Source organism: Symphalangus syndactylus, chromosome 13, assembly GCF_028878055.3.
Source record: "Symphalangus syndactylus isolate Jambi chromosome 13, NHGRI_mSymSyn1-v2.1_pri, whole genome shotgun sequence".
In the NCBI taxonomy this organism is placed as follows: Eukaryota; Metazoa; Chordata; class Mammalia; order Primates; family Hylobatidae; genus Symphalangus; species Symphalangus syndactylus.
Genome location: NC_072435.2, coordinates 83,271,125 through 83,286,363, shown reverse-complemented (window position 1 = coordinate 83,286,363; position 15,239 = coordinate 83,271,125). Strand labels below are relative to the sequence as shown.

General features: G+C 35.1%; 1 protein-coding gene across 3 annotated transcripts in view; it reads left to right on the top strand.

Annotated features, from left to right (window-relative positions):
* The window catches only part of CEP290 (centrosomal protein 290), a 163,689-nt gene that overhangs the window by 77,027 nt on the left and 71,423 nt on the right, over window positions 1–15,239 (top strand). For all 3 annotated transcript variants that reach the window (XM_063615135.1, XM_063615136.1, XM_055235766.2), the window contains 9 exons: window positions 1,401–1,535; window positions 2,745–2,831; window positions 4,538–4,702; window positions 5,574–5,696; window positions 6,572–6,744; window positions 9,857–9,998; window positions 11,171–11,244; window positions 11,846–11,940; window positions 15,123–15,202. In XM_063615135.1, coding sequence (XP_063471205.1) covers window positions 1,401–1,535; window positions 2,745–2,831; window positions 4,538–4,702; window positions 5,574–5,696; window positions 6,572–6,744; window positions 9,857–9,998; window positions 11,171–11,244; window positions 11,846–11,940; window positions 15,123–15,202 — 1,074 coding nt within the window. The remainder of the gene's footprint in view (window positions 1–1,400; window positions 1,536–2,744; window positions 2,832–4,537; window positions 4,703–5,573; window positions 5,697–6,571; window positions 6,745–9,856; window positions 9,999–11,170; window positions 11,245–11,845; window positions 11,941–15,122; window positions 15,203–15,239) is intronic.

Below are 15,239 nucleotides of genomic sequence, written 5' to 3'. Positions count from 1 at the left end.
TAGAATTTGCCTAGTATTAACCTAATAGTGGTAGCATTTGAATGTATACTTGGGCTTTCTTATTAAGTGGAAATGTATTCCTGTGATTTACATATATCAACAAAAATGTTTGTCTTCTTTTTTTTGCTACTACATATGTGCATATGCACACACATCTCCTCAAACAAAAATCAGATGGACACATGCAGTCACTGCATCTAAAAGATGTTATAAAGTCGTGTGTAATAGGTATTTTATAATAATATATTTTAAGACCCATAATGTCAGTGGAGTAACTGACTTTACAGCCCATCAAGCCAATAGAGAGAGAGAGGAGGAAAAAACGAAAGTTGTGCTGAATAATTAAAAAAAATTATTTCCTATGATGCTTATAACAGTCCTATGAGGTAGGTAGTATTCTAATTTATAGCAAAAATGCATAGAAAAATATAATTAAGCACAGTTTAAAAAAATAAAGTTTAGAATGAAAAGTAACAATGAACATAAATAATGACCCAATGTAGATTCAGGTCAAAAGAAATGAAAATATAATATTAATGGTTTTCAAAGAGGGAACCATTACTTTAGCTCAAAGAATGAAGGAGAGCTTTCCGAAGGAGTAAAGAATTATGGCAGTTCTTTTGTAGCCCAGTGTATTCATTTGCTAAGGTGGCTGTAACAGACTACTACAGATTTGGTGGCTTAAACAATAGAAATTTATGGTCTTAGTTCTGGAGACCTACAAGTCCAAAATCAAGACATCAGCAGGGTTGATTTCCTCTGAACAGTCAGAGGGAAAGATCTTTCCCAAGCCTCTCTCCTTGGCTTATAAATATCCATCTTTTCACTGTTTCTTCATATCATCTTCCTTCTGTACATGTCTCTGTGTCTAAATCCCCAAATTTTCTCTTTTCATAAGGATACCAGTCATAGTCGAATAGGGTTTGCCCTAAAATCTCATTTTAACTTGAATACCTCTGTAAAGACCCAGTCTCCAAATAAAGTCACATTCTGAGGTACTGGAAATTATGATTTTAATATATAAATGTGGAGGGTAAAGGGAGCACAGTTCAACCCATAACGGTTAGATAACAATCATGCTTTATTTTGGACTAGTAAAACCACCATAAATCAGTTTAACCATTATGAAATTATACATGAAGGCATTATATGTGTGGACAATATTAAGTCATACTTGATTTGCTTCCATTGTAATTAAAACAAACCATATTACAAACTTTTGTTCTGCAAGTTTTGTATTCTAACTTACTTATTTTTGGCTTTCTCCAGAACACTCTGATTTTCTCATACTCCTTTGAGGAAAAAAAGTTACCTTTTGACAGTATTTTCTTATCCAGTATGTCTTTTATGGCTTTTATTTATTAAACTTTAAAAATATTCCTAATTTCATTTCCCTGAAGATTTCAGGAATAGGGTCAGATGATCATTGTCAGAGAGAACAGGAGCTTCAGAAGGAAAACTTGAAGTTGTCATCTGAAAATATTGAACTGAAATTTCAGCTTGAACAAGCAAATAAAGATTTGCCAAGATTAAAGGTGAATTTAATGTTTTTTATTAGGAAATCTAATGCCTAAAACTCCTTCCTTAGTTGTTATGTTTACTTTTATTAGCTTATTAAGAAGTCAAAAATGCATATTCCTAATATATCATGGTGGTGGTATACTTTATACATTTGCTTTTTAGCATTTATTTGTTGAAGGCCTACTTTTTATCAAACACTCCTGCAGGAGCTGGGAAACAGCAGTCAAAAAATTCCTTATACTCATGGGACTTACGTTCTAGTGGAGAAGGCTGACAATAAACAAGTCACTAAATAGTATGTCATCTGATGTTAGTGCTAAGGAGAGAAATAAAGCATGACTGGTGTAAAGATTATGGGGAGAGGGAAGGGGTGTAACTGAAAATAGAGTAGTAAGGGAGGTCTTCCCTTAATAAGATGATATATGAACAGAGAGCTAAGGAGAGATAAAGGAAGTGAGTCATACAGATACTAGAAAAATAATTACAGACAACAGAAATAGCAAGTTCAGATGTCCTAAGGTGGGAAGATACGTGGTATATTTCATTAAAAATTATCACACTGTAAAATATAAGAATAATTTGTTTCTTTTAGAAATTTTACTTTATTCTGATATTAGTAATGATTTTTTAATCTTTGGTTTTCCAAGTCTTACCCTGTTTATGGGAAGCTTTTATTCTTTTGGCTAGCTAATTGCTTCAGTTCTGTTTTCTAATCTAGAATGTTAGCAATCTTTTAATTCCACTGGTAATGATATAGTTAAGCTAAGTCTTACTTCTCACACTTTATTTAGTTATTTAGTTATTTATTTACTCAGGGCACTAATCTGCCATTTTTTTCATACTTTTTTTTTCCTTTTTTTGGTACTGCTTCTTATTCTGGTTTTTACATTGATAGAACCAATGTTAGACGTTCATTTGCCTTTTGCTGTGTACACTTGGGTAAGGATCTATATGTGCAATATATGGGACAGTTAAAATCAGAATTCTAAATTTGTATTATTGCATCAGGCAATAAAGTGGGAAATACTTCTATATTTCATATACACAGTATTCTTGTATTAATTTAATGTCTTAGTTCAAAATCTTCCTCATTAGTATAGAGACCCAATTATTTGATTTGGCAATATAGTGAAGAGATTGATGGTTCACATGAATTGTTTGCCTTTTCTTTTCAATGGCTGTAGCTGTGTTAAATTATTACATGTTTGCTTGTTATCTTTCAGAATCAAGTCAGAGATTTGAAGGAAATGTGTGAATTTCTTAAGAAAGAAAAAGCAGAAGTTGAGCGGAAACTTGGCCATGTTAGAGGGGTATGTGAGAATTTACCATACATTTGTTTTGGTTTCAGCAGTGATAAGCCAGAAATGAAAAGTTTAGATATGTTGTAAAAGTACTGATATGCCTCTACAAGTGCCCTATAGTTTCAGTTTTTATTCTGCATCTGTAATATAAAACAGTAAGCATTTCTATGTGTCTCAAATTAATGTATTTTATCATCTGTTATATCTTACATACTTTCATCTCTCTTTTTATTGGATACGCCTCCATACCTTGAAAACATTTAACTTCCAGGAATCCTTTTGTTTATGGAGGTAACTGCTAACTGGTCCTTGGTCCAATACTGCCATTTTGTAACCATTTGTTATGATATCTTCCCAGCTTCTTGGTATAATGTTTTATAAGTATATTGTTCCTCCCCCTCTTTTTTTGTGTTCTTGTAATTTTCTCCCTATGTTATTTTTTATTCACCTTATATAATGAATAAATGTTGCTTATGAGGTCAAGGCCAAAGACTTAAGCTCCTGCTGATTTCATGTTGCTGAGTGTCATAAATGGAAGCAATCATAATGCAGTCATTCTGGTAGTAATATTAAATATATGATGGATTCAGTGAAAATATTATGTGTTATTAGAAAAATATTCAGAACAGCCCGGGGGCGGTGGCTGACACCTGTAATCCCAGCAATTTGGGAGGTCGAGGCGGGCAGATCACTGGAAGTCAGGAGTTCAAGACCAGCCTGGCCAACATGGTGAAACCCCATCTCTACTAAAAATACGAAAATTAGCTGGGCGTGATGGCTCATGCCTGTAATCCCAGCTACTCAGGAGGTTGAAGCAGGAGAATTGCTTGAACCTGGCAGGCGGAGGTTACAGTGAGCTATGGTCGCACAACTGTACTCCAGCCTGGGTGACAGAGCAAGACTCCATCTTTAAAAAAAAAAAAAAAAGGAAAAATATTCAGAACAATATCTTGCTGACAGCAACATTTGTTTCACCAGTGAAAATATGTGTTAATTCGACCTTTTCTATCTAAGTTAATTATGAAAGTGCACACTAAAATGATGTAAAAGTTTATATTTCAGGATTATTCTTATTCATGGATGATTAACTAAAATGCAAAAAGAAATTAAGCATACTGTTTGGCTAAACTGTTAAAATTTATTTTTATTTTAAATGATAAGCAGTTAAACTTATTAAGTGATGACTCATCTCTGTTGATATATTTATGCAAGGTTTTTTATTCCAGATATCTCTTCTATTTATATTAAACAGAAACTGTATTTCTAAGCAATAGCATTTCTTAGAGAAAATTGCCTCTATTATGTTGCAATTAAAATTTAATTACTCATGAGCTCTTTAAAGACACAATTTCTCTTGTGTGGTTTTATTTCATATAAAGAAAAACTGATATACTGGAGAGAACATTAGCTAAATAGAATATTTAGACTTAATCATTTTGATCAGACATCAAGGCTAGACTGTTTAAGCTGTTAACTTATTAGCTGCATGATTTTAGGAATGTCAGATTTCCTTAGTCTTGGTTTTCTTGTATTTAAAATGGAAATTATAATTCCTATCTCACAGAATTGTTTTAAGGATGAATTGAATTAATACAGTTTTGACTTCAAATATCAGGAATTATTAATATTGAGTATAATAAGCCTGTTGTATTGTTGGTACTTTGTATTATACTTTCTAAAATATTTGATTAAAGATTTAACATATTCTTTCGTAGTCTGGTAGAAGTGGAAAGACAATCCCAGAACTGGAAAAAACCATTGGTTTAATGAAAAAAGTAGTTGAAAAAGTCCAGAGAGAAAACGAACAGTTGAAAAAAGCATCAGGAATATTGACTAGTGAAAAAATGGCTAGTATTGAGCAGGAAAATGAAAAATTGAAGGTAATTTTTTTAATGTGATCATTTTTAGGGGAATATTTTACGTTTTAATTTGTTACTATTTAGGAAAATTTCAAATATGCTCATTACTATATAAAATGGCCTTAATGAATACAGTACATATTTTATACATATAGAAGAAAACTTATGAGAGGAAAGGCTAAGGGTTATAGACTAGGTCTACCTAATCTTTCTTGTTATTTCAAGACCAATACTTTTCACTTTTCTCTCTGACAGCATCGATTAATTACCTGTGTCTCTCTTTTTCACTTTTCTCTCTGACAGCATAGATTAATTACCTGTGTCTCTCTCTCTTTTTTTTTTTTCTTTTGAGATGGAGTCCTGCTCTGTCACCCAGGCTGGAGTGCAGTGGTGCAATCTCGGCTCACTGCAAGCTCTGCCTCCCGGGTTCATGCCCTTCTCCTGCCTCAGCCTCCCCCAGTAGCTGGGACTACAGGTGCCCGCCACCACGCCTGGCTAATTTTTGTATTTTTAGTAGAGATGGGATTTCACCATGTTAACCAGGACGGTCTCAATCTCCTGACCTCATGATCTGCCCACCACGGCCTCTGTGTCTCTTTGTAAAAATACAGATGCCCAAGCTCCTATCCCTGAAATTGATTTAATTATTTTAGGGTGGGTCCTGACACAGATATGTTTGTCATTGTTATTTTAAGTCATCAATTTATTCTAATGTGTAGCCAAAGTTGAGAACTTCTGTTCTCACTAATATTCAAATGAAGACTTTAATTCTAATCATATCAAATATGGTTTCTAAAACTACTTTGAAGTAAGATTTATGAGTTTATAAGATTGTCTTTTATTTCCTTGTTTTGATAATATATACTTTTTATTTTGTTTGTTTTTTTACTAGGCTGAATTAGAAAAACTTAAAGCTCATCTTGGGCATCAGCTGAGCATACACTATGAATCCAAGACGAAAGGCACAGAAAAAATTATTGCTGAAAATGAAAGGCTTCGTAAAGAACTTAAAAAAGTATGACTTTTATGACTGATTATAACTTTTGATTTTTATTTTACTTAATACCTCTTGGAAAAACTGAAAGTAGATCCTTGATGAGAGTGTCAATAAAGTTAGATATTAAGAGATTGAGGAATTGTGTTTCTATGCCTGCTGCCATCACATTCCACCATGAAAAACATTGATAATAAAAGTTAGTATGTTTAGGCCAGGCGCAGTGGCTCATGCCTGTAATCCCAGCACTTTGGGAGGCCGAGGCGGGTGGATCACGAGGTCAGGAGATCGAGACCATCCTGGCTAACATGGTGAAACCCCGTCTCTACTAAAACTACAAAAAATTAGCCGGGCGTGGTGGTGGGCGCCTGTAGTCCCAGCTACTTGGGAGGCTGAGGCAGGAGAATCGCTTGAACCCAGGAGGCAGAGGTTGCGGTGAGCCGAGATCGCACCACTACACTCCAGCCTGGGCAACAGAGCGAGATTCCATCTCAAACAAACAAGAAAAAGAAATAATCTACATTACTTACACATACTTTATGCTTATAGCTAGGTCTCGTAAGCATTAGGAAGTCAAAACAATCTTTTACATGTGTAAAGATATAAACTATCCCATTTTTCTAAATATATAGAGGAACAAAATGTCAAATTTAAAGTAATCACTAGTAACTAAATATATTTCTCTGACCTCATTTTCATGATCTGTTGTTTTAATTATTATTGGCCATATTGCTTCTTTAAAGGAGAGAAATGTTGAATTTATTGAAATTTTAATCAGCATTTAGAGCCCCAGGTTATTTATGTTTTCCAATTTGTAATGATAATTTTGAATACACTGAATCTATGAGAACAGTATTATGTTTTCTCATAAAATACTAATTAGCATTTAATGATAGGAAACTGATGCTGCAGAGAAATTACGGATAGCAAAGAATAATTTAGAGATATTAAATGAGAAGATCACAGTTCAACTAGAAGAGACTGGTAAGAGATTGCAGTTTGCAGAAAGCAGAGGTCCACAGCTTGAAGGTGCTGACAGTAAAAGCTGGAAATCCATTGTGGTTACAAGGTAACAGAGTTTTAAACTTGTACAAAGTTTAATCATTTCAAATTTTGGCATTGTTTTAAAAGACAACACTATTCTGAATAACCTGGTTTCTTCCTGATGAACAGTTTGTTTGGTTGTTGTTTTAACATAATACTTTTTTTTCTGATGTAGTATTGTTGGAGACTTTTTCTTCCTTGAAATGTTTAACTTGTTTAACCTTGTTTGGGTGGCAGGGCATGGAACAGAGTAGAGCTGGGGCTGGGCGAAGGAGTTGGAGCTGTGTGTGCGTCATGAAGCTGTCATCAGCCATGAGCCTGGGCTGAGGCTGCTCAGCTTCTCCTGAGTGCTATTTTTCTCCAACCGCAGCTTCAGCTTCTTGATTGTATAATTTGCTTTCTCAAGTATGAGCCAGGAATAATTGAGCTGTCTTGTCACAATGTGTAGCATACTGGATCTAGGCTGTGTTGCAATGCTTTTAGAGTTATATCCTGGGCAACTTTCTCTTCAGATAGCCCCAAGAGATGAATTCAGCAGCAGCTTTGATGTCTTACTAGCTTCTGCTTTCTGGTACTTGATTTTCTCCCACCCTGAACACATGGGATTCCAACCTGTGAAACTAGTTTTTGTGGCTATGAAAGAGGTAGTGGGAGTTTATGAGTAAACATTCAGTCTGTTGCCACTATCACCATGTGTGGTTCATCATGACTGTGATGAGTAGGTAAAAGGCTCTTTGTGTCATTCTCATTTCCAATTTTAAGCAGCTGCTTCAAGGAGTCTGGAAGTCATTGACCAGTGGGATCCTGCCCGTGTCTTTTCCCATTAAAGCCATCCTGTATGAAGTGGTATCCTTTACCATCTAGCACATCTGCCACCCCCATTTCAAAAGGCATACTCATCTTTATCTCAACATTCTCATACAGTTCCTTATGTCCATGCACCTCCAATATCCCCTTTGATGTCTTTGAGGGTTTCATCTTCCATGTCTGCTATTTGGAATGGTCTTGATGGGAGGCAAGATAGTGATCACTACAACTAGGATGGGAGTCTTAGTACTGTGAGGATACAGCAAGTCCCACAGAGGGCCTGCTGCACTGTACTTGCCCCTGTCAACCAAGTCTAAGGAGAAAGATTAAGCAGGCACATTAAAGGACAGCCCCGATGGACATGAAGTCCTGGAGGAGTCCTTGGTTCCTGTCCTAATACTAAACCTAGAGTACCCAGAATCCACACTTCTCCACTCTAGCTCTCACTTTTCCCATCTACACACTGGGAAAAATTATTGTCATAAAGCCAGTATCAAGGTGAGATGAAATAACAAATGTGATGATATGGAGTGGGAGAAGGGGTCTCTTCTACTGTCTTCTTGGACCCTAGCAGTGGCTCTGAGCCAGCAGCCCTATCAGTTGATTTCTTGGTCGTTCCTTTGTTTTCTTCTATAATCACATATGGACTCAGAATGAATTTTGAGTTAGTCTGAAATCTGTTTATTCAACAGATATTTACTTAGTACCTCCTATTGCCAGACTCTGCTTTATGGTGGATATTATTTTTTTAAAATCCCACCTTGCCTAGGTTTCTTCAAAGGACCAGGTAGCTTCCCTGGTTTTGAAAGACCCTAATTCTTACTATGATCTTAAGTAAATTATATCCTTTCTGTGGGCTCAAGTTCTTTCTAAGAGGGCTCTATGGGGCTACAAAAGAAATTGTTAGTGCAAAAAGAGTTTATAAGGTTTATAAATGGTTAGTAGAGGTGATGATGATATTTAACCATAATTGAAGATGACTTTGCATTTTAGATCATATACATGTTTTTCATCTAAGAATGATACAGGTCACTGAGCATACCATAAGCCTTCAGTAAACCATTTGCAGAAGACATAAGTCTAAGTAAAAATCTCTTGACAGAAGGCTCGTTTTGATCCTTGACCTCAAATTTAGGTTCCCTAAATCCATTAAAAAAGAGAAAGAAAAAGAAAAAAATTTACTAAAGTTTAATTCTGGGAGGATTATATACCCTTCTCAATAAAGCAGTTTAGAGAGATCTCTTTTGGGATCCATGACACAGGTCTTGCTCATCCTGACATCTTTATAGGTGCTTTATTATTTTTTCAACAAACTTATTAACACATATTTTATGTCAGGCCTTTTCCTGACTACTGGGACAAACCAGGGTGATGTGGGGGCTATTTTAGATAGGGTGATCAGAGGAGGCCTCTCTGTTTGGGTGGCTTTTGAACAGAAAATTAGATGAAGTGAAGGAGTAAGCTTCTGATATTTCACTGTTTACTTCTGGTAGATCTGTGATAGCCTCTGTCAGGTTAAAAACATTCCCTTCTAATCTAAGTTTCTAAGATCTATCAAAAGCTGTTTTTGAATATATTTAGACAATCATAATTTTCCTTTCTTGTATTATCCTAGCAGATTTTGTTGCCAAAGCTATACTGGCCATTTTAACTTAGAATGCAGTCTTTCTATTCATTTCTCTGGAAAAGTTTGGATATTGTAAGCATTATTTTTCTTTAGGTATGATGAACCTGTAGAACCGTTTGGTTCAATTACGAAATTTTTTTTCTGGAGTCTGTACTTTTTTGAACTATTAATCGTTTCTTTAATGATTATAAATCTATTCAGATTTTTACAAGCTTTATCCCTCTCCCATCGTACACTATTTTTCTTACCCATGCTTTTGCACAATTTTTTCCTCTCCCTTAGTGTTTTTCTACCTAGATACCTCCTGTGTGTGTCTGTTTATGTGAGAAAAGCTTTTTATTTGCCATCTTTATATTTCTAAGAATATCTAGTAATACAGAATTTTATATTCTGAAGAATTTTACTTTGCATTTTCTTATTTTGTGATTGAAAAAAAGGTATTAATTTTAAAATGGTCAATTCAGGCTCCATCCTTGGAAAATACCCAAATCCTTTATTTTGACTGGGCCATCTGTTAATTAGGGATACCTTATCTCTTGCCACCACTTTTTAATGCTAAATAAATATGTAGCTAAAACTTTGACTAGAAGAAACAGTAAGATAAGATATTCTTGCTTATTTTTAGTACAGTTATTTGAACTGACTTTTAAATCAGTGACATAAATTATTTGCCATGTCTATACTTTTTTCCTTATACTTTTAGAATGTATGAAACCAAGTTAAAAGAATTGGAAACTGATATTGCCAAAAAAAATCAAAGCATTACTGACCTTAAACAGCTTGTAAAAGAAGCAACAGAGAGAGAACAAAAAGTTAACAAATACAATGAAGACCTTGAACAACAGGTAAGTAATTTTTCTTTACATTATAAAATAATGCATAATATCGCAAGATGTTCCTGGCATTGTCTTATATAGATAAAAATGGACTCGATTAAGAAGACCCATCTAACTGAAGGGCACCCCATTCACCCATTTGCTTAAGCCAGAAACTTTGGATCATCAGCGACTTCATTCTTTTCATTCTCCACATTTTTTTAATCATTAAATCATGTCAGCTCTATTTTCAAACTATATCCCAAATATGACCACTTCTTGGCATCTTGAGACATCACTACCAGTCTTGTCCAAGCTATTGTTTTATACCTGAATAACTGCAATAATTTCCAAGCTGGTATCTCAGCTTCCACTCTTGCATTATTTCACCCTATTTCTATTTCCGGTCTGTCTCCACATAGTTGCCAGGTAACCCTTTTAAAACATAAAGCACATCACAAAGCACAAAGTCCTATCCTCAGAATCTTCCAGTGGTTCTCTGTCACCCTAAAATAAAACCTAAAAGTTCTTTTCATATCCCAAAACAACATATGAGGTCTGGCACCCAGTTTTCTTCCCAATCTCATCTTCTGCCACTTTTCCCTTCATTTCATTCACAATGTTTTAACCACATTAACCTTCTTTCAGTACTTTAAACAATCCAAACTCATCAAGTCCTTACACCTGTTTCCTTTGTTTAGAATACTGTTCAAATATTCTCATAGCTTGCTCCCAGACTTCATGTCTCTGCTGAAATAGAGGCTCCTCAGAGAGACCTTCCCTAACCCTAACCCTAACCCTAACCCTAACCCTAACCCTAACCCTATACTACTTGCCATCACTCTTTATCCTCTTACCCTGGATTATTTTTTCTTGATAGCTCTTCCTACCATCTGGAACTATATTACATCATATCATATTAAACACGCATTCTTTGTGTTTCCCCACTAAATGAGGACAATGCAAGACGGAACATTGCCTATTTTGTTCACTGCTGTTAGCCTCTGTGCCTAGGACAATGCCAGTTATGCAGTAGTTACTCAATACTTGTTGAATGAATGGTGAATAGAACATAGAAATTTGCCTATGCGTGCTTTTGAAAACCATATTTTAATATTATGCTTTGTTAAAAATGTGTATCTTTATAAATCCTCATATTTCCATGGCAAACCTTATCTTCTAATTTTTCATTGTCCCCAAAGATTAAGATTCTTAAACATGTTCCTGAAGGTGCTGAGACAGAGCAAGGCCTTAAACGGGAGCTTCAAGTTCTTAGGTACATCATGTGTTCATATGACTACTTTGTTTTTTTCTTTAAAAAAAAAAAATTATTAGTTTTTATATACTCAGAATTGCTACAACTAGAGACAAGCATTTTTCAACTTTACTGCCTAACAGGCTTATTAGGTCCTTATTTCTTCCCTCTAATGCTAATCACTCTCTTTTTCATAACACACACTGGAAAGAAAGGATAAACCCAACTCTAATATAAGTTTCCAATTTGTAATTTAGTTTAAACTTTTCTAAGAGCATAGAATGAGTTAAACCTTAGCTTCCCAGAGGAAAATACTAATGAAAGAGAACAAGTAATTTTTTACTTTCAGGGGTCTCTGTAGCCTGCTTTCATTAGGCTCCTCTTATAACAAAACCACACTTGCAAATGACATCAGGTCAGATATTAAGAAAAACGTGAAGGCTTTTGTATTCCAGGCTTTTTGTTTGAGAATGGTGACACTGTAGCATTGAGAGTAAATGTTTACTTTGATAAAGACTAGCTTGTTCTGATTACTGTACATCACTAGTTCATAAGAAATGCCTATATATTTTATGAAGCAATATCTGCTTTTTTTTTTTAACACATTATCATTGTGTTCTAGATTAGCTAATAGTCAGCTGGATAAAGAGAAAGCAGAATTAATCCATCAGATAGAAGCTAACAAGGACCAAAGTGGAGCTGAAAGCACCATACCTGGTAATGTATTTTAAAAAACATGTTAACTACCCCCAAGTTTTTGAATTTGGGTTTGCCCTTTTTTTTTTTGGCTCAGATTTCTGATCATTGTCTCCCTATAAAATCGAATTCCTGATAAGCTTTGGGTCTCTTGTCTCTCCATGCTATTAATATAAAAATATTCCCATTTTTCTCTTTGTGTTGTTTATACTATAGAGTAGCAAGTACCCAAGTGTTTTTCTCTTTGTTCTTCATCTGGGTGTTACAGATTTAATCACAATACAGTGCTAAGCAATGAATACTAAATCTGTTGCTTCCAGTTTCTAAGTATAGGCTCTTTCAAGTCCTCTGAACATTTTTAAAAATTGAAAATAAGTAAATACTGCCTGTATTTTTTTCCTTTTACAAAGTAAAAATATCTTTCTGCTCCCTTCCATTCCCATTCAAAAGTGATTACTAATCATTCCTCATTCCTACATATACATACACACATATTTTGTATACATATATATCACACATATGCATACATGTGTTTGTATGTTCATGTGTACAATGTACAATAGATCCTCATTATTTGTGGATTCTGTATTTTCTAAATCACCTCCTCACTAAAGCGTGTATGTAATCCCCAAATCAACACTCGCAGCACATTTGTCTTGGAAAGTTTGAATAATCCAACCTACATGTCCCCAGCAGAAGTCCAGCAAGGCAGTGCTCAGTATTCTCATTTCAGTTTTCACAGAGAAATGAGCAGAGGATGGAGACAGTAGAGGGCAGCACAGCATAGTGCAAGAAGCTGTGGCTCTGGGGCCTGTTGGAAGGGATTTGAATCCCAATTCTGAAGCTTGTTTAGTGCTTTAGCCTTAGGAGAGTCATGTAACACTTCTGAACCTTGTTTTCTTATGTAAATAAATAGAATTTACCAGGATGAGTTATCTTTAGGATTTAAGGATTATCATCTGTGTGAGATATGTAGGTGTATGTATATATATGCTTGTCTGTACATATTTCCCCTAGCAGCAGTGGTTTGATATTCACGAATTGGGCTAACTTTATAGACCAAAACTACTATGGATAGAGAATAGACTTTGTTTGCATACGTATATATGTTTTCTTGGCAAGTAACATAAAATTAAACTAATACTATACACATTTCTAGCATATTTGCCTTTAACAGTTTATCATGGACATCTTTTGAGGTCTGTTCATAAATCTATCTCATCCATTTAATAATTCTATAGTGTATTATTGCATGTATAAGCACATTGAACCATTTATGTTTTGATGGATATTTAGTTTGCTTCCAAGTTTCTGCTTTTATAAAATATGATTAATCTATTGACCTAATTATGCCATTGTTTGATAGGATGATAGAGATGCCATTCTCTCCAAAGGATTATACCAATTTATACCTGAACTATCTTTGACTATCTCTTGTAGCTTTTTCAATATGCTATGTAGTCCTATTACTAATTTGTAATAAAAGCCATCATGTGTGAGTTGTACTAGACACTACGCTAATTGCCTTACAAGCATTCTATATTTACAACCATATATGATAGGTATTACTGTCTCCATTTTATGTGATAAACAGATTCAGAGTGGTTAAGTAACCATTCCCCAAGCCAGCTAGGAAATAGCAGAGGCAGGATTAAAATCTAAATCTATGAAACTCCACAGCTCCTTGGCATTCCTAGCCCTTAACCCGCTATGCTATGCTACATCTTGGTAACTAAAAGTACATATTAAATACTCTCAAAATATGTCTCATAGCAGCCAGCTTGGTATGTACCAGACTAGACACAGTATTAATGCTGTTGATGTGAGGAAAATTTTATAATTTTCCTTCCATCCATATACTAACCAGGCCCAACAGTGCTTAGCTTCTGATATTAGAGATCAGGTGCATGTGCATTAAGGGTCATATGGCCATAGATAGTTCTCTAATCTTTCCAAGCCTGTTTCTTAAGGGAATTTCTGAACCCTCAAAATTCCTCATTTCTGATGTGAAGTAGACAGATTACCTGTCATTTTTCAAAGATTAAGGCTTAAAATCAAAGCAGAACTGTTTTGGAAATTCTAAATCACCGTCTATATAAATGGCAAGATAACTTTTAAGATACTTATCCCAAGCCCAGCACAGTAGCGCACCACACCTGTAATCCCAGCACTTTGGGAGGCTGAAGCGGGCAGATCACCTGAGGTCAGGAGTTCGAGACCACTCTGGCCAACATGGTGAAACCCTGTCTCTACTAAAAATATAAAAATTAGCCAGGCATGGTGGCACTTGCCTGTTATCCCAGCTACAAGGGAGACTAAGGCAGGAGAATCGCTTTAACCTGGGAGGCAGTGGTTGTTGCAGTGAGCCAAGATTGCACCATTGCACTCTAGCCTGGGCGACAGAGTAAGACTGTCTCAAAAAAAAAAAAGAAAGATACTTGTCCCAGCCATGAAAATGTTTGCTGCCCCTTACTTTCTTGAGACTTTTAGTATTTTATTATTTTTCAATGGCTGTAAAATATGACTTATTAAATGTAGTGTAATATAATCTAAAGAAAAGAAATATCTAGCAAAGATAGCATTAAAGCAAAAATCCTATTTGCCTGCTGATAAAGTTAGAGGTATGTTAACTTGCAGGGTGAATCCAATAAATTAGAACTTTTGTAATGTATTTGGAGACTTTTGTTTTCCTACCAAAGTATCAGGGCTATGTCTTACCTACCTTTGTATTACACAGCCTGCATGACATGTTTTGCACATAGTAATTGTGCAGTAAATGTGTAATAACCTACATGGAATAGCCAATGTTGTGTTGGATAGCGGGAGCATTTGGCTAGCTTATGGTTATAGCCCCTTACCCAATGGTCTGCTTTTCTTCTGTTGTACTTTTAGTACCTAACAAGTTTCCCTTGCTTTAGGATTTTTTTCCATGTAAAAGTTCTATCATGTGAAGAAAAAATAACTTGGCCTACACTTCTAATACCTAGCACATACCTCTTTCTGCCTGCTATGGAATTATAATACTTGATGGAGGGAGGTAGCATCAAGTGTTTACATCCTGAAGTTTTTCAGCCATAAAATCCAGTATTTTCCAGGTTCTAGGTTTCATAAAACGTATCTCTGTTCTCTAGAACAAATCCATTACCTTGAACTCATTCGTAGTGGGAAAAAGCTGAGTCTAATTTGTATAACTTTTTCGACAGATGCTGATCAACTAAAGGAAAAAGTAAAAGATCTAGAGACACAGCTCAAAATGTCAGATCTAGAAAAGCAGCATTTGAAGGTAATATTTAATTATATTTTAGTATCGTTTTGTGAAA